This window comes from Plasmodium berghei, assembly GCF_900002375.2.
Source record: "Plasmodium berghei ANKA genome assembly, chromosome: 14".
In the NCBI taxonomy this organism is placed as follows: domain Eukaryota; phylum Apicomplexa; class Aconoidasida; order Haemosporida; family Plasmodiidae; genus Plasmodium; species Plasmodium berghei.
Window position 1 is genome coordinate 2,109,380 of NC_036172.2, and position 20,554 is coordinate 2,129,933.

The 20,554-nt window shown below is 23.5% G+C and overlaps 4 protein-coding genes across 4 annotated transcripts; all 4 read right to left on the minus strand.

Annotated features, from left to right (window-relative positions):
• Positions 1–101: 101 nt before the first annotated feature.
• On the minus strand, positions 102–1,721 carry PBANKA_1454500 (polyadenylation factor subunit 2, putative; the record flags this gene model as incomplete). The annotated part of the gene is made up of 2 exons (XM_034567923.1): positions 102–1,462; positions 1,637–1,721. 2 exons carry the CDS (start codon positions 1,719–1,721, stop codon positions 102–104), a joined length of 1,446 nt encoding a protein of 481 aa, XP_034424372.1.
• Positions 1,722–2,876: 1,155 nt separating this feature from the next.
• Positions 2,877–10,020, minus strand: PBANKA_1454600 (conserved Plasmodium protein, unknown function; the record flags this gene model as incomplete). The annotated part of the gene is made up of 3 exons (XM_034567924.1): positions 2,877–9,501; positions 9,719–9,821; positions 9,966–10,020. 3 exons carry the CDS (start codon positions 10,018–10,020, stop codon positions 2,877–2,879), a joined length of 6,783 nt encoding a protein of 2,260 aa, XP_034424373.1.
• Positions 10,021–11,368: 1,348 nt separating this feature from the next.
• On the minus strand, positions 11,369–13,030 carry PBANKA_1454700 (ribosome-binding factor A, putative; the record flags this gene model as incomplete). The annotated part of the gene is made up of 1 exon (XM_034567925.1): positions 11,369–13,030. The coding sequence occupies one exon, from the start codon at positions 13,028–13,030 to the stop codon at positions 11,369–11,371; it is 1,662 nt and encodes a 553-aa protein (XP_034424374.1).
• Positions 13,031–14,714: 1,684 nt separating this feature from the next.
• Positions 14,715–20,279, minus strand: PBANKA_1454800 (RNA-binding protein, putative; the record flags this gene model as incomplete). The annotated part of the gene is made up of 1 exon (XM_034567926.1): positions 14,715–20,279. The coding sequence occupies one exon, from the start codon at positions 20,277–20,279 to the stop codon at positions 14,715–14,717; it is 5,565 nt and encodes a 1,854-aa protein (XP_034424375.1).
• Positions 20,280–20,554: the final 275 nt, after the last annotated feature.

Below are 20,554 nucleotides of genomic sequence, written 5' to 3' on the forward strand. Positions count from 1 at the left end.
ATAAGAAGAATGTGTGTATAGGAAAGGATGTACAAAGAATAAACATCTTGTATAAGTTTTACAATATTTTAACATAAAAATTAATTATCCACTGAGAAATCTCATTCAGTCTTTTTTAAATTTAACTTAGATCCATGTTTATGCCTTCTCTTACGCCTTTTTTTACTAATTTTTTTGTAAAAATTATCATTTAAAGTATTTTTCCTGTAACTTTCTTCATCTGAATCTTTAATCGATTGATTACTGCTGACATCTAGCATGTTTTCATCATTAACGTATCGAGAATTCGGAAAAGTTCCACCATTATATATACTGGTTAACTGTTTTGCATCTATTTCTTTTGAAATAATAGAATCACAACTAGATGCAGACCAAAATTTTAATAATTTATCATCTCCAAAAGATGTAAGTAAATGTCCAAACGGGTTCCAATCCAATAATGTAATAGAGGATGGCTTATCTATGCCATGCGCAAATGATATTGTTTGTGTACATTTATTGTCATTAGTATTATAAAATTTTATATTTCCTTTATTATCTGAGCTAGCAAAAATATGATTTTGTATTGGGTTCCATGTAATATATGTAGGTTCATAATTTGCCGTAAATCTAGAAGTAGTAGTAGTAGATGCAGTATTAATAATGTTGTCATTTTTATAAGAATGTAATAATTTAAAATTTCTAATATCCCACAATTTAATTAAACTATCTTTACTACAACTTAATAAATAAATTCCGTTATAATTCCATTTTACTTTATTAACATTTGCTTTATGAGCATTTATAGAAATAATAGGTTTAGTAACTCTTATATCCCATAAAGAAATTGTTTGGGTTCTATTTCCACTAGCTACAATATCATTTATTGGATTCCATGATAAACAACTAGTATTGTTAGTATCGATATTTTTACATTTTAAAGATTTTATAACTTTTCGAGTTTTTATGTCCCAAATTATAGGATTGCATGTATCTGAACACCCAGCTAATTTAGTATTACAACATGATAAGCTTATATCTAGCACGCATTTTGTTAAACCTTCAAAAGCATAGTTATCCAATAAATTTAATGCAGAAGATAATATAACTATTTGCCCTAAAGAATTTCCTGCAAACACATTATCGTTTTTAGACCATTCTAAGCAGGAAACGGCACCTCCCCCAATTGGTATTCTTTTCATATCCTCAAAATTAAAGTATACTCCATTCCATATAGCTAATTCACTTAACTGTGTGCCTGTTAATAACCTTTTTCCATCATTAAACCATTTTAAGCTTGCTATTGCTCCTTTACTTTTATTTAAGCATGAAAATGATAAATGTGATAATACGCCATCATATCTATCTATCATATTACTGTAGCAAAATAATGGCCTTATTCTTCGTAAATATATTGGATGATTCACGTATAGCCTTCTTTCGAATTTTCTTTTGTATATGTCGCTCTTTAGAAAGTTGCAAACTGTAACGATAAAATAAGTATACACATGTATGTATGTATGTATGTATGTATGTATGTATGTATGTATGTATGTATGTATGTATGTATATATATGTACGTAATATATGCAGAAAAGCGAGCCAGTATCCAGTTTCTAAGCAAATCATGCATTTTTTACTACTATTTGTTATGTACTTGATGCATTAAAGTCAACTGCGGGTCTATCTATCCCCAACTTGGTAGGATAGTAGCTGCTTGCATATTGCTCATCATTAAACATTATAAATTCAAAGTATTTTAAAAATATATTAATAAAGGTAGGAATTATATAACTATTGTTTTAAGTGTTAAGCACAAAAATATATATTTAAAAAAAATGACCACAGTATTGCTTATGGAAAGTAACTGCGCATATATAAATAATATATGCATTATTTATTCAAATGCATCAATAGCGGTAAGGGTAATAATAATTGATTTATCATATGTTTAATATGAAGCCATAAGAAATAGTTTATAAAATTATTAAAAGAACCCTGCAAATAAATATAAGCTTATACAACTTTTTCGAACAGCATCCATCAGCGTAAACCAATTGGAATACTATCCCTAACAATGCATATGCAAAGGTAACATATATATTTAATATATTATATCTTCAATTTTTTTACACTATTTTCATACATTTTTAATGTATGTTTTTGTCATTTAAAAGCCACATTTTATCATAATTGTAAAAAGCTATTTCAATATTTCAATGAAATTAGAATAATATTATATTTTTGAAATTTTTCCAAAAAATACGAAAACTATTTTCAAATATTATAAGTTTTTACATTATTAAATTAAAAAAAAAAAAATAAATAAATAAAATAAAAAATACATAAAGAAAATACATGAAATTAATTAAAAGTGCGTATATAAGTATTTTTATCTATGGCATGATAAATATGGAATTTATATATAATATAATAATTATATGTATATATAAGTTGTTACAATTTACCAAATAAGAAATATATATATTTTTAGTTGTCTTAAAAATTATCAATAGCTAATACAAATCGGTAAAATAATTGAGAGAAAAAAGGGGGAAATACCACGAACAATAAAATGCTGTTAAATATAATTAATAATATAATTAAAAACATTTAGTATATATACATTCATAGTAATAATAAAATAAACACAAAAGAAAAGAAAATATAAATATAAATATTACCAAGTGGCAAATTAACATATAATATTTTTATTTTCACATTGGCTAAAAATGCATATTTTCATAGAGGCCAATATTCCAAGGTGTGCTAAAAGTTATTACGATTTGTATGTGCTATAAGCGTACCCACTTAGGGTGTATTATATAAGCTTGCATTTATTTTATAATTCCAATTTTTTTGTGTGGTATAGCAAATAGGTGCAAACTGTCGTTTGGTTATATTTTATGTTTTTTTGATATTTCACAATATTCTTTCAATGCATTTTTAAAGAACGTAGAAAAAAATACATAAATCGAATAATTTTCTTTATGTAGAATATGCAATGAATAGTTTATAAAATAATTATTATCTAAATTCAAGTTATTGTTTTCATTTATCACTTTTCTTAAAAATAGCACATCAGAAATTTTGTTCACATTATTTGTATTTACATTAGCGTTAACCCCGTTGTCCATTTGCAAAGGGCTCTCATCACTACTTCTATCATATTCACTACGACTTCCATCACTGTCACTTTTACTTTCATTATCACTATAACTTTTGTCGCTACTCAAGCTGCCACTTTTATTTTCATTATCACTATAACTTGTATCATCGCTCAAGCTGTTCCTTTTATTTTCATTGTCGCTGTCACCTTTGCTTTCAGTTCGTATATCCCTCTTACTTGTATCGTCGCTGTGTCTTCCGTTCATATCATCTATTAAAGTATCGTTCTTCATTTCGTTTTCACCATTTGCCTCCCCATCACCTACATTCATAACTTTTTCATCACTATTATTATCTTCTTCATCTCTGTTCATAACTTTTTCATCACTATTATTATTTTCTTCATCTCTGTTCATAACTTTTTCATCACTATTATTATCTTCTTCATCTCTGTTCATAACTTTTTCATCACTATTATTATCTTCTTCATCTCTGTTCATAACTTTTTCATCACTATTATTATCTTCTTCATCTCTGTTCATAACTTTTTCATCACTATTATTATCTTCTTCATCTCTGTTCATAACTTTTTCATCACTATTAACAGCTTCCTCACTTACCTCATGCTTGTTGGAAGATTTAATATCTTCAATAATGCGATCTAACTCTTCATTTTGACTATAATTGTTATAATTATGATCCACAGTTAAATAGTCATAAGTTTGCTTAACACTTTGCGTATTTTTATTATATTTATCTCTGAAGTTACCCCTTTCTTCTTCATTATAGTTTTCGCTTTCTTCATTTTCCACTGTATTTATTTTAATATAACTTGTATTGTCAAAAGAATTTCGAGAAAATTGATTTTTTTGATTGGATGATAAAATATTGGTTGCCTCTTCGTCCAATTCGATATTAATGTTTAAAAAGAAATAAATAAAACGACTTACAATAATATAAAACAAACTATCATATATAAGATTAATTTTGTTACTGTTATGTATATTATCAAGTATATCTTTGTCTAGCGATTTAATGACGCGAATATATAGTCTAATTACGCAAGCTGGTATTTTTAGTTTATATATAAATGGCATCATGAAGGTTAATTTGATTAAAAATGTTTTAAGTACATTTTTATCCATTAAAACATAAAATGATTTATCATTATATTCGATTAAATAATTTGCTATAGATTTAATCGAATAATTAAACAAATCTAAGTTATTTAAAACGCTATTATTTGAAGTAAGCTCTTTTTGAAGATGACATACCATTATATTAAAAGACACAAAATCTAATATAACATTTTTTATATAGAAATTGTTAATCTTGATTTCTGAATTAATTAATTCATGAGACTTTTCATTAAGCAAATCCGGATAATAATAATATTCTGTTAATAAGTATTTCAATATTTTAAAACATGAGCTTTTTATAGACAGCACTTTTGTTTTTATAGCTAATTCATATATATGGTATAAAATAAAATTATGCATACTTATATTATATAATTCTGTAGGGTCTGTAATTGTATAATTAAAATATGAAGAGTTACTATAGCCAAGTGTGATGTTTTTAAAATTTTTAAAAATAAATCGAAGAATATAATAAGTTATACTATTATAATCTTTATTATTTCTATCATTATTTATATAACTATATTTTCCAATGATGCTTATTAATATCTTATTTAATAAATTTTTTAACACAATAGGATAACTTTTTATATTAGTAAAAAAATTGCATAAAGAGAACATATTTTTTATGAGATTTAAAAAAACTTCCTTTAAAGGTCTTTTCTCATTTTTATATGCGTCATTAATATTTTCATCTGCGGTTATATCAATTTCATTTTCATTTTCTATGAATACACCATTGTCAATAGGGTCGTTCGATTTTATATTATTTGTTGAGATAGCTTTATAATTACTTTCATCTATTGTTTTTTTTTCTATTTTATATATGTCTAAATTATTAATGGTTAAAAATTTGCACAAAAATTCGTAATTTGTAAAATCGGCATTATTCAAAAAAAAATAATTTTTATTGAAAAATATGCTTTCACTTAATATTGGAGAAAAATCTTGAAATTCATATATAATTCGAAAAACTCGAGCTATTACTTTAAACTTTATATAATCTGTTAAATCATATAATATTAATAAATCAAGTAAATATTTTAAAGGCAACAAATGTAAAATCTCCATAATATTTTCATCCTTAATTAAATAATATAATGACAAATAATAAAATAATTCATTTCCATTAAATAAGTTAAAGAAAAAAATTAATCTTTCTGTATTATATTCGCTATTTAAAATGATATTATTTTCCTTCTCCTCGATATTATTTATATTATTTTTATCATTTACATTACCGTTATATATGTTATTATTATATCTGCCATTTAATGTTTTTTTTTTGTTAGTTTGCTTATTATGATAATTTCTGTTATTACTATCACCACTGCTTATATTACTAGACAAGCTATTGTCAATACTTAACGTGTCACTATTGCCATCATATTTATTCGAACCACCGCTGCTTTCATACATTTTATTAATATCTTCAATCTCTCCTAAATAATCATGTTTTCCTTTCCTATTCTTATTAAATTCTTTACTATCATGATTTATTTTTCCTTTTTTTGAGTTTTTATAATTACTACCACTACTTTCGTGATTATGCATTTCAAAAGAATTTTTGTTGTCTAAATTTTTTCGACTATGCTCATTTTGCAGCAAACTGGAAGTATCATTATGTTTGCTATAGCTTCTATTGCTCTCTTTTTTTCTTCTTTCTTTTTTTGTTTTTGCACCAAAAGTATATTGTATCATTTTATTTTTCTCAACGCTATTATTGCTGTTGTCTTCGCTATAACTACTACTAATATCATATTCCATCGTTTTATCAGCATAACTTGAATAATCACTTAATTTGTGTCTGTGCATTTTTTTCCTTTTTTTTTTCGAATGTGTATCAAGAACAAAATTATTATCAATTAGTTTGACGTTAATTTTTTTCTTCCTTCTTTTTAACTGCCCTCGATTTTCAATTTTGTTAAGCTGTTCATTTAAAAGTTTGTTTAATTCTAACTTATCTGAAGTCATATTCATCTCTTCTAAGGATAATATAATAGCATTTTTGATATTATTAAAATTTAAGCAATAATGAAATGTTTTTTTATATTTATTAATATTTTTTTTAAGATTTTCAATAGAATTATATATATCATCTAATTTTTGATTCTTTACACACAAATAATTTATATATTTTTTTTTTTTTTTGCTTTTGCTTACTTTATTATCAAGCACATTATCAATAGTAAATAGAATATTTTCTATAAACTTTATATTTAATTGAAGTTTATCAACAATGTTTTGAAAATAAGAATTTTTATATATATTAATAAAATTGTGAAAATTGAAATTATTAAATTCGTTTAAATTTCTTCGAATTTCATAATTGTATTTTAAATTTTCCACAACATTTAATGGGTTAAAAAAATTCTTTAAATGCACATCATCTTCGGCTTCTTGAAGATAAAATGCATCACTTTGTTGATCAGTTTCTTGTGTATATCCTTCCCCTGACCCATTTTTATATTCATTTTCTTGTATGCAATAATTAAAATTATTGAATATACATTGTTTTTTATTTTCCAAAATAAAGAACGATTTTTTTTGATAAAAATATTTTGCATATTTGACATAAGAATAAGAATGGCCAAATATATATAATATACACCATGTATATACATATATTAATTTTGTTACTTCATTTAAGTATTGCTTAATTTCATTTGCCAATTTATCAATATCATTCCCATAAATTTTTACACTATTATCATCAACAATATGTTTTTTAATATAATTATTATAGCTAGTTGTTATTTCTGCTATGAACTTTAAAAAATAATAATCAAATTGAAATATATTATCAGAATTAAATATACTTATAAAATACGATATCGTGTCTATATTCTCAACATAATTTAAATCTATATTTTTATTTTTTTGGATATTACTTACATCAAATGCATTTTTTAACTTATTGATATTTCTTATTATTTCATAAAATTTTTTTTTTTTTTTTGACTTATTCAAAATTTCATTAAAAATTTTCTTATTGCTAATATCATCAGTTTTATACATACTATTGGTAATGTGTACAATAGTAGTACTATTATTATCTATGTTTGATTTTTTGGAATTTTTTTTTTCCTTTTTAGAATTTTTATCTTTCCCTCGATAAAGTGTATTTTGATAAGAGCCCTCACTATCATCACTTTCGTATCGACTATTGTTATCTCTCATACTATTAGAATCGCTATTATTATTATTATAACCCCGAGGTTTATTATCTTCGTTTTGATGCTTGGAATTATAATATTCCTCTTTAGATCCACTAGAATGACTACCCGATTCTCTTTCCACATCACTATCATACGTGTCTGTGTTATATGACATTGAATTTCTGTTATAATTGTTTCGTAAATAAGCATTGTCATGTTTATTATTTATATTTTTTAAGTTTTTATCGCTACGCTTTTCGTCATAATAATCTTCCGTATTGATTTGTTCTTCATCATCATTACTAGTAGTATCATTTTTATTAAAATCATTTTCACAAAGTTTACGAAGCACTGTTTTGTACTTATTCAAATATTTTGTGATATTAAAATCTTGCATATTAATATCATCAATATCCTTTTTGTTTTCTGTAGTATTCGCATAATTATATTTTGACTTGTCTAAATTAATTATTTTATTACTTTTACCAAAAAATAATTTGTTATTATCACTGTAGTGATATTTATTATCAATATCTGACACAATTGTATCATCTGATATAGCTCTTTTTCTTCTTTCATGATGATTATGATAATGCTTGGAGTTTTTTTTAGTTTCTTCTCCTCCTTTGCCATGGCTTTTACTTACAGTCTTATGTTTATTTACCAAATTTGTATTTTTCTTAGTATTACTAATATTACTGTCATTTGCTCGATCTTGGATATTTTTGCTTTTATTTTCATTGATTATATCATAATCAAAATTCATATTGTTAAAATTAAGCAATTTATAAAAATTTAAATATTTATTTGTTTTTTGTTGCATAATATTATTATTAAAAAACAAACCCGATGTTATAAAAATGTGAAGTATTTCAGATATAGTTATTACACAATGGTTTAAATATCTAATTAATGACTGTGAATTTTTATGGGAAGAAAAAAATTCATTATCTTTATTTTTTTTTTCAATATAATATAAAACATTTTTCTGAAATGTAAATATTAAGTATGGATTATTAAAAAAATAAAATAACGAATTAATTATTTTATCAGAATACATATTATCAATTGCTTCATCATTGTATATTATTTCCACAAAAGAGTTTTTATCAGATTTATTATTAGGGGTTTGATTTGATATAAAAAAGTTATTTAATTTTTTATTTAAATAATCTTCTTGATTATCATTTTCGTTTTTTTTTAATAAATCTTTTTCTCCCATATTATTATCATTATACCCACCATTAGTTTGTCTTTCTCTTTTTTCAATATCATATCGTATATTATTATTTCCAAAAAATAATTGATTAATACTAATATTATTACCCACTTTATCATTATTACCAAATTGAGCATTAACATTGGTTTTATTTGGAGACAAAGAAATATTATCCTGTTCATATTTATTATTAAAATTGTTAACTGCTGTAAATATAAACATACTTGTAGAATTGTCGAATATGTTTCTAATTAGATAATCATTAATATATGTATATTGGAAAAAATTACAAAAAATTTTTATAACTTCATTATCCATTAATTTATACATTTTTAACCTTTTAAATATAAAAAAATAACTTATTATTTTGTTTTTTCTTTCTTCAAACCCTTTAAAAAGAAACGAATACGAATTTTCATTTGATCTATAGCTTAAATCAAAATATATATTTTTTAAAAAATATAATAAGCATAATAAATTTATAAAATATTCAAAAGTTTCATAAAAATCTTCATCATTTATAACAGTATCTGGCATTTCATCTACACTTTCAATGTATGATTTATCATATAAATCTAATATATCAAAACTAAATTCGCATTTTTCTAAATCGTCTAAATTTATATCGTCAAATAAATTTGTGTTTAAAAATGAACTGGGAGTTTTAAAACATGGAAATTCATTTTTTTCAACATTTTCTTTTAGTTTCCCGTTTTTAATATCATCCAAATTTTTACTAAAGTTATCATACTCTTCTATTGTTTTATTTAATTGCACTTCAAGTTTTTCTTGTGATATATCTACTATGTTCACCTCTGTAGTTTCATCTTTAAAGTAGTTCTTTATTTTTTCAATTAAATCATTTTTATTTCTTTTGTCATAAACCACATAAATTTTTCTATCAGATAAAAATAGCAGGAAAATATGGAAATATATATATTACATGAAATTAAAATAAATGTTCTACGATATGCAATATATTTATCATTAGATGAACAAAAATAGACATAAATTAAACAGGCAATGTTGAAGAAAATGATGTAAATTTAACGATATATTTGATTTCCTTTTTTTAATTTATATTATATTTTATTCCATTTATTTTTTTCACATACTTCATCTGGCGAACCATCTCATTAAAAGAATCTTGCGCATTTTCATAATCACTTTCCTCTATAGACTGATAAAATTGATGGAATAACATCAATATATCCTTATCTAAATTAAACAGCGAAAAATAAGCCATTGTATATGTATATATATATGCACACATAAAAATAACACATATAACAATTAGGAAATGCATGGAAAAACAAAAAAAAGTGTCACTGTTTTTATTTTCTTCTTCTTCATTTTCATTACCTCCATATTCTTTTAACTCCCTCTCTAAAATGCCCACAAGTTTTCCCTTTTCCATTTTTATACGTTTCTTTATCCTTTGAACAAGTTTTATCCAACTCTTCGTTCTTTTCTCTGCGTTCAATATATTTTTATTTTATTAAAGTATATTTTTTAGTGTGTTCATGAGGATTTGTGGCGAAAAAAAGTGATGGGTAAATGGTAAAAATATATATTTATGGTTAAGCATAAATATATAACGAGAATAATATATAATATAAAAATGGATATGTATATATCTATTTATGCATGTATTTAGTAATACACATGCAGATTTGCGTCTGCATTATATGCATCAACTTAAAAGTTAGCATATTGAAGATTTTTTGTTTTTTGTTACTTTATTTAAGTTCACATAATCAAAGCATATGCAAATATTAGCATTTAACAATTTCATAAACATATATAAAATAATGAAAAATATTAAAAAATAATAATATAAATAAATATATATATATATAATAAAATGATAAATAATTATGTTTTGTCAATATAAATAATCATTAAGTAGATTGATGGAATTAATTGGCCATATAAAGAATACGAATACAAAAAAAATGCATACATTTTACGGATAAAAAAATATATGCAAATTCATATATAACGAATAATCGTATTTTCAGTGCTTAAATGGTTATTGTTCTTTTTTCAATAATAAAATTTTTTGCTAAATGATAATAAATATTTATGTATGCAATAGTGTGACATTTCTCCCCCATGTTTTGTGAATTTTACCATATATAGTAAGTAGCCATTTCAAAAAATTCATAAAAATATATATATATATCATATTTTAAAAAATGGATATTGTGCAAATGTGTATCATTTATTTTATTATTATTTTTTATTTATTTTTTGCAAGTATGCTAAAATAAGTTTATAAAGGGGAATTTTATGAGAAATATAAAATTACAAAAATACGCAAAACATCTCTTTTGTCTTAAAAAAAAAAAATAATCCTTAAGGATGTATTATGAGTAAAAGTTTGCTTCTTAAATTTTGAATAGATATTGACTTCTTCAATTAAAAATAATATTTTCACGTTACAGACAAAAAAAGTAAATAAAAAATATTATGTATACATATAATTATATAACAAAAATATAAACTATAAAATAGCGAATGATATTGTAATAAAATAAATGTCGAATGAACGCCAACATGAAACAAAATTGGATAATATAAAAAGGTAAATAAATTGGGAGGCACAGTATGATCAAATATAATCATACTTGCTTTATCCCAGGAATACCATTCTTCAAATAAACACAAAAAAATGCAAAAAAAGTGATAATAATAATAATGGTGATAACGAAAATACTGCGCATCATCCATATTTATACATACGAATATGTGCGTATATGAGTTTAAAAACCTGATATATCTTGGTTATAAAAGTCGATCATTTTTTTATTCATTTCCATATTATTTGTTATATACTGAGGATAGTTATATTTTGCATATAATTTATAATATTGTATATTTTTAATATTTTTTTCTTGTTGATCCTTTAAAGGAACAAACTTAAGAGGAGGTGTATAACCTAGTTGAAGCTTCCGAGCTAATAATTTTCTTAAAATAAAAGCAACTTTATCTAATTTTTCTTGTATCATTTCATGAGTAACATCTTTGTTTAATAATGAATAAACGATTTTACAAAGGGATCTATTTGATTTCATTTCAAGATGATGTATAGAAATGTGTAACCCTTTTAACAAATAAAATTTAAAATATGAATTATTACAATTTAATAATTGTTCTAAATGAGTATGTAAAAGTTTTTCTACTCTGATTTTTCGTCTGTTAACATGATATTTTATTGGGTCTAATATATGACGAGCTACGTTTGGTATTTTTTCTTTAATAATTTTTGAATTTTCTAATTTTTCTTTTCTTATTTTCATACGTATTCGTGAGACAATTTCATCATACTTATTTTGTTCGCATATTTTTTGAATTTTATGGCCAAACATCCCATCATCTTCATAATATGGTTTAATATTTTCTTTAAAAAGAAATTCATTTTCTTGGCCTATTCCATTTAAATATCCTTCTTTTTGTTGTTTTTTTGCTTCTTTTTCTTCATCTTTACTTAGTTTTAAAGAATTTATGATTGATTTTGCCTCTTTAACAGGATTAAGTATATTGCTCATTTTGAACCACCTTATTTTTCTATCTACATCACATTTTTTAAGATACAACTTATTCACATATTCATATTCATCATGTGTTAAATCTTGATACAAACTTTTCCCTTTTAAACTTTCATAATCAAAAATATAATTATCTTTTTTATTATTTTCAATTTCAAAATTATAGTTTTCTTCCTCAACTTTGGAAATATCTGAGTTCTCTGCTTTTTCATTTTTTCCCAACACATTATTATCACATCTATTAAAGTGAAAATCATCATTTATTTCGTTATCATTTCCACAATCTTCTCTCCTTTTTAATTTTCCCAATTTTTTGCTCATATAGTTGTTATCATATTTGGGATTTTTTACATTATCGTTATTCCTCGACTCGGCAAACGAAGACCCATTTTTGTATGGCTCATTTATTTCTTCAACTTTATTAATCTTCATATTATTATGCAACGCTTTTTGTAACATCAAATTGTCTAGGTTCTTTGAATAATCATTTTCTTTATATGTCAAAATTTTTAATGATGGATTGAATATTTTATTAATTTCTTTTAATTGATCTTCTTCAATTGAATTTTTGCCGCCTTGTTTAAGTAAATATTTTTCAGTTTGTTCATTTATTTCGCTATTTTCAGGTATACTGTTTTTTATTCCTACAATATCAGAAATATCTTCTTCAATTTTAAAATTTTCTATATCTTTTAAAAAATTATCATTATCCTCGTTTAAATATTCCTTTTTCAAATTATTAATCGACCAATACAAATGTTTAGTTTCCAAATCATCATATTTTTCATTTTTTGTTCTTTTTCGAAATGTGCTAAAAAAAAAATCTTTTCTTTTTGTAAGATTTAAAACTAACCTTTCGACTTCCAAAAGTCTCATTTTAGCATAATACAATCACAAGAAGAAAATGATAATAACATTTTCTTTCTACTAATTAATATAAAATCAAATTGACTAGAAATATAGGAATGTATATTCATAAATATATGACATAGCTATATGTATAAGTGACATTTTCATATATACCCACATACAGATATGTATCTATTGCATATTTTATGTTAAAACTACGTAAGCAAAAACGTAAGATATTTTTCAAATTTCTACAGACGTTTTATATCGCCAGCTTTTGGTACTACGTAAATGATATGTATTTTTTTCTTATTTAATTATTCTTAATAAGTATATGAATTTATAGAAATACTGACACATATCATATATTTATGTAAATTAGTACGATTACCTTTATGTGCTTAGCATTTATATATAAGGTATATATATTCGCTAATATACAAAAAATTTCGATATTATTAATACGCTTGATATAAAAAATTGTACTAAACTAGGTTTATAAAATATTATTTTAGTGGCAAAAGAAAATATAATGCAACCATTCATTAAAAATAAATACATTTTTATGCGTCAACGGATACAAATGTATAAGTTCATATATGCGTAGAAATGAAATGGGCATTAAACTTTTAGTAACTTATGAATTTTATATTTATATATTTTTTTCTTAATTTATAAATAATAATTTCATAAAGATAAAAATGTAAATTATAGTAAATAAATCAATCATATATACATACACATATATAATACTATGGTTATATTAAGAACACTCTGGTATGGCATCTATGAGGTATGTTGTAATTATCCATAAAAAATGAAGAAATAGCAGAGGAAACATCCATATAGTTTTCATTTATCAATTATTTTCATATATGCTTAAAATTTAAGTACATTATTTTATTAAAAATCCAAAATTTGTATAGAAAATATTTCGATTAACTATCTATTAAAATTTAAGGGTTTAAATTTTCTTAGAACTGTGTTTTTATATATTAAAAAAATGTATCAAATTAAATTACCAATAGCTTTTTATATTTTTTTACACTATATGCATAAATACGCATATTGTATAAAAAATAAATAATAAAATAGCTTACAAAAGGTTAAGCAAAAATTTGTTCATTTGTCTATCAACCACAAACACTAATATGTAAATTCGTAATAACGTAAACATTATAAAGGGTATAATCATAGCTAATATAGTAATAGTAATAAAATAATAATAAATGATTGCATAAATAACTACACAGAGGATATGCTACACCCCTATAAAATACAAATAAGCATGTGTGTACATCTGTATGTATATCACTACTGACATTTTTAGTTAGAATATTTGAAATAGAACTATTCAAACATATATCATATGGGGTAATAATGTTATTATTAGAGTTTGATAAAATTTGTACACACAATTACATAAAAGTTTGACACTGAAAAGCATCCAAAGCATCAAGAAAAATACATAAGCTAAATTTTAAAGATGATACCCGATATTTGTGAATCATGTATATACATTTACACATATCCGGCATTTAAAACATGAAGCATTACATATATCTAATATATGCATATATATCAATTATCAAAGGGAATAGAAAAAAGTCATGCACATTTTGCATCGACAAAATACATATTTTTACTACCATAAAAAATTCTCTATTTCAAAAAATAAATTATCAATTTATGGCACCCTTTTATAGTTTAATCATTTTGCATTACTGCAGGTTTCACCTAGCTTTATTTTTCTTAGGTTCCATAATACTTTAATATGGCTTTCGAGATCTTTCTCAATTGCGTCAATTTCTTTATATTTCATATTTTTCATATATGAATTATTATTTAACATTTCCACTTTTTGGTTATTAAAAATACTTTTAAATTTATTAATATCAATGTCTGTAAAATTAATTTGTTCTTGTTGTTTATAATGTATTGTATCGTTAGTTATTTTATGCATGTCTTCCGTTTTTTCATTATTTATATTATTGAATAATATATCATTATTTTGCGTTTTAAAATCATAATTAACATTATCAAAATTATTTGATGATGAGTTTTCCACACCGTTACTAAAGCTGTAATTCTCTTCACATGTACGTTGGCTGTAATTATCAATACTAGGACTGTTATTCTTGATAGAATTAAAATTTTTATATATATCATATATGGTATTAGTTCTATAAAGTACATCGTTACATATATTTTTATATCCAGTTTGTCCCTGATTTAATATATCACCATCATTATTGCCACTGTCACAATTACTATTGCTATTATTACTATTATTGCATTCTTTCCAAAAAAATTGATTTATTCCCTTTTCGTCATTGCAATTTTGGTCATCTTCGAAAGTATGAAAAAAAAAATTAGTGTGGTTAAATAATTTATCCTGCTCGATTTCCTTAAAGTTTTTTATATTTTTATTATTATTGATATAGATAAAACGTCTATTATTTTTTGTCAAACTATTATGGTCATTATTAGAACACATATAGGTCATATTATAAGAATTTTCATCAGCAAAATATTCTATATTATCAGCTTTATGTATACCGTTTCTATAACTACATCCACTATTGTTACTACTAGTACTATTACTATTGATAGTACTTGTAAAATTCATTTCATCGGACCCTATTGTACCATGATTTATTTCAATTGCATTATCAATAATTGATTTTATGTCTAAAGTTGTTGAAGAATCCATTAACTTATTATTTTCATGAATATATTTCTGAAACATATTATTATTATCTGTAGATGAATTATATTCTGTTAAATTATTATCATTTTTCAAATATATATTGCTGCTACTTAAATCTGTAACATTTTTACCTTCTATAGTTTTATTATAATTATTATTTTCCTTTAATAGTAACGATCTATTATTAAATAAATGGGAATTTAACAAAGTATCCAAGTTATTATTAATAGTAGAATTTGTTGTTTTGGTTCTTTCATTTATTATAGTATTATTTAATTTATTTTGATCATTTGTAATATGATTTATAAATTTTAAAAACATATTATCATTAAAATTATGATTATTTTTCTCTTCCATATTTGCTATATTCATAGGAAATATGCTATTATTCTGATTTATATTTTTCTTTTTTAAATAATCATTTAATATATTTTCGTCTTCAAAAGACATAAAATCATAGAGATTATTTTGTTTTATCAAATTATCTGATTTTCCATTATTTTTGTTCATATTATAATAATTTGATAATTCTTTTATTTGGTAATTCGAGCAGTTATCAATGTTCCCATTTTTATTACAGTAATTGTTAATCCCTATTTTTTCGAATTTTATATTTTTATTAGAATTGTTACACAATAAATTATTTCCTTCTTCATTTCTTTCGTTTAATTGGTCAGTTTTCTTTAGATTTTCAAGAATTTTAGAACTGAAATGTGGATCTATGATATTCCCAGTATAGTTGTCACTTATATTATTACATAAATTATTGATATCTTTTTCCCTGTATTTTTTCAAGTTATTTGTTTGATTAAATTGCTGTAATTGTGATTTTCTTTGTGTTTCATAATGAAATTTAGCAAAACATCCATTTTCTTTTTCCATGGTGTCCATATGCAGAAGACAGTTATTATTCCCAGGATTTATAATGTTGTTGGAACTATTATTTACAGTTATATTATTCGTATCATGTTGAGATACATTATTTACAATATTTGCATTTGTTTTCATATTAGAATCCTTTATTTGAGTGCTAAAACCAAAGTGAATGTGATTTGAAATGAAGTTATTTTGTATAGTACCTAGATTAGATGCGTTATTCGTTGAAGTAGAGGAATTTTTATTAGATGCATGAGAATTGGAACATATTTTGTTCAATTTATTTTGAGTATTTTCATTATTGTTTAAATTAAAAGGTCGTGATACATTGTTAGAATTAAAAGATAGATTATCTGGTATTAAGAATTGCCCTGTTTTTTTAAATTGAATTTTTAGTTTTTTATAATTAATATTAATTGATCTTTGTACTAATTGGAAAGTAGAATTTAAATTTGATAACTCAACAAATGCATATCCATTTTGTCTATCGATATTAACTACAAACCCATTATCTAGTTGATTATTAATTGCATCTCTTAGCTGTATATTTGTTATCTCGTCACTTAAATTCGACACATATACGCTTCTACCATAAGAATTGTCAGGGCGGGTAGTTATATCAAATCTTGGTCCAACATTCGCTTTTTCGTTGTTATTTTTATTATTCTTACCCATTTTGTTATTATTTTCATTACCATTATTATTAATGTCATTTTTCCCCTTATTTAATAACTTTTTTTCATTTTGTATTCTTGCCTTTTTTAAACAATCCATAATTGATATACCAATATGATATTTTAAACAAAATCGGCATTTCATTGGGCAATCATTTCCTCGATGAGAAATATTATGACAATTAGGGCAAACAAAAGAATTATTAGGGCATAAAGGCATTGGATGATCCAGTGAATCACAACTTAAGCATAGCCTTCCTTGCATAAATGCTTGTAACATTTGAGAATTGTTTAATATTACTGGTCTTTCTACACACATATTATTATTTCCAATTTTCCTTAAATTTAGAGAATTGTAATTGTCTTTTGCATTTTTTTCATTGTTATAACGATTATAATTTATATTAGTTTCTTTATGCTGGTTTAATGGATTATTTTGAGAAAATCGGGTTGAGACATTTTCATTCATTTCAATACTCTGATTTGTGGTATTTAATGTGTTATTACTCATGTTTATATTTAAACCAGAATTATTTGCAATACTATTATCCACATATTTATTTATATCATATGTTTTAATTAGGGGCAGCTTCATGCCATTATGTAATTGTGTTATATTACCATCGTTAATTGAGGTACTGGTATAGGTGCTACTTGTCATTGAATGGTTTTCTCTTTCGTCATTTAATCCGAATTTATTTTGTAATATATTCTGGTTAATTTGGTTCATTCCTGTTTTTTTTTCCATTTCTGCATCAAATATAAGAATTTGTGTATGAGATAAGAATGCGCTCATATTATTATTACTATCTATTATATTATTATTTTGTATTTTTTTTTTTTTTTTTTTTAAATTACCTGTATTTTCAATTATTCTATCCACATCATTGTTTGGAATCTTTTTCGAAAAATAAATAGATTCAGTTGTTTTCTCATTAAATGTATCATTAAAAGCATTGTATATATTGTTTTTTAATAAATTAACAGTATTGTTTAGATTTGCTATATCATTACTTTTATTTTCGTCTATAACATTTGTCACTTTGTTATCGTTATCACATATTATAATCCGCTCATTTTTTTCGCCATATTTTATATCTCTATCTTGGAATAAAATCGAATTGGGTTCAATGCATGCGCAGTTATTTTTCTCAAAAATTTCATTACAATGATCTGATATATTTCCATGATTATTGCTGGTAGTAGAAGCAGGAACATCAGTAGAATATTTGTCAGAAATAATTAAATTTATTAAATTATTTCCACTTTTCTTGGATCCTGAATTTCCAATAGCAGATTTATTTGAAGGGATAACAGAAATATTATTTGCTTCGATATTATGTTTTAATGTCTTATTATTAGTATTGCTTGTATTTCCATGCAAATATTTTCCATTTGGGGTATCATTCTTTTGATCAGTTTTATCTTCCCCATTGTTATTTGGATTGTTTTTCATATTTTGGTTTCCATTTTTTTTATTTTTTTTATTTCCATTTTTGTTCTTGTTACTTTTGTTATTTCCTTTATTTTTTGAATTATTGGCATTCTTATTTTTATTTTTATTATCTCCTTTATCATCATTATCCTCAGATCCGTGATCATTTTTACCATTTTCTTCCATACGTTTTCTATTATCGCAATTACCAATACCATCATTATTGGTACTATTATTTTCATTGATATTGTTATCAGTATTTTTTTCGCAATTTTTATTGTTGCATATATTATCATCTGAACTATTCAGGCAATTATGGTTGAAACCACGCGAATTATTATTATTACTCTGTTCGATATTTTTATAAATGTTATTTCCAGTTGAGCACGTGTTAATATTGGTACCATTGGTTTCATTATTTCGATGGCTGTTTTCTATAATATTATCATTTTTGTAGTAATCCGTATAACGATAATTGTGCATTAAATTATTTTCCGACATTTTTATGCATTCATTATTATTTCCTTTTGTACAACAAACTTTGTGCTTATCGTTATATCCATATAGTTGCTTATTTTTATCTAAGTTATTTGAGTATTTCATAATATTATTTAAACCTTTTAAATCTAATTTATTATTTATACTATGTACATAATTAAAATTATTTATAGACGAGTCAAAACTTTTGAAATCTTCTTCGTTATACATCTTACAGCTTGAACTTTCAATAATCGAATTATTTAATAAATTCATATTTTTATCCTCTCTTCTTTTGTTAATATTTTTATGATCACCTTTTTCATTATTGTGCAAGACTACATTGGAATTATGTTCGTTAGCCACATCGCGTGCACACTTTTGACTAAATTGGAGATTATTATTATCATCAAAAATTTGTGCGATTTTTTCATGTGCATTATTATAATAATTACAATTTCCATTAGTATCAAGGCGTTTATTGTTACATTCTATTCCTTCATTTAATGTTTCTCTTTTTACACTATTTACTGAATTATTTCTTTTCTTTTTGTCAGTCATTCCATTAATATTGTCATAGTTGCTAATCTTATTTTTACTGGAATTTTTCGAATTTATGTTTATACCGTTTTTATTATTAGAAAAGTTATTATTATTTGTATTATTTATTTTATTTTCCTTTATATCGTTTAAGCTGTTTATATTATCTTTGGTATTATTGCTATTAATAACAACTTTGCCATTTTTTCCTAACTCATTGTTTCGCTTATTTGGTTTCTTATCAATAATATTGGTGTCATTTTGCCGATATGTGTTGCCCATGTTATTATTATTAACCACACTAGAAGAAGTAGTAATTTTTTTTATATTTATCCCATTTAATGTGTCATTCATCAATACATCATTTTTATTATTCTCGTTAGAATTAAATGTATCAGTGCTCGTTTTGTAATCTCCTAAATTTTTATTGTCTATAGTTGCTGTAGGTTCGAGACTCAGGCCATTGCTTTGAAAGTAAGTTAGCTCTTCTTCAAGCATCGTTCTATTATTTAGGTAAAAAAAACTATGATCGTGGTAATTATTAGCTACAGTCATTTTATGCATTATTTTTAATGTCTACTTATTTTCCTATTATATATATGCATATAATAGTGCTATTTTTCAGAAAATAAATATATATAAATGTGAATATGCACACAAACATATATGCATATACATATATAATTTCGAAAGTTAATTCGTATTTTTTAAACTGAAAAATTGAACTCGCTATATAGAAAAAGTAAAATAAAAATTAATACAAAATAAAAATATGAAAAAAAAGAGAAAAAATAATAATAAAGTAAAAATAATCGTATAAACACCAGTATATTAACTTA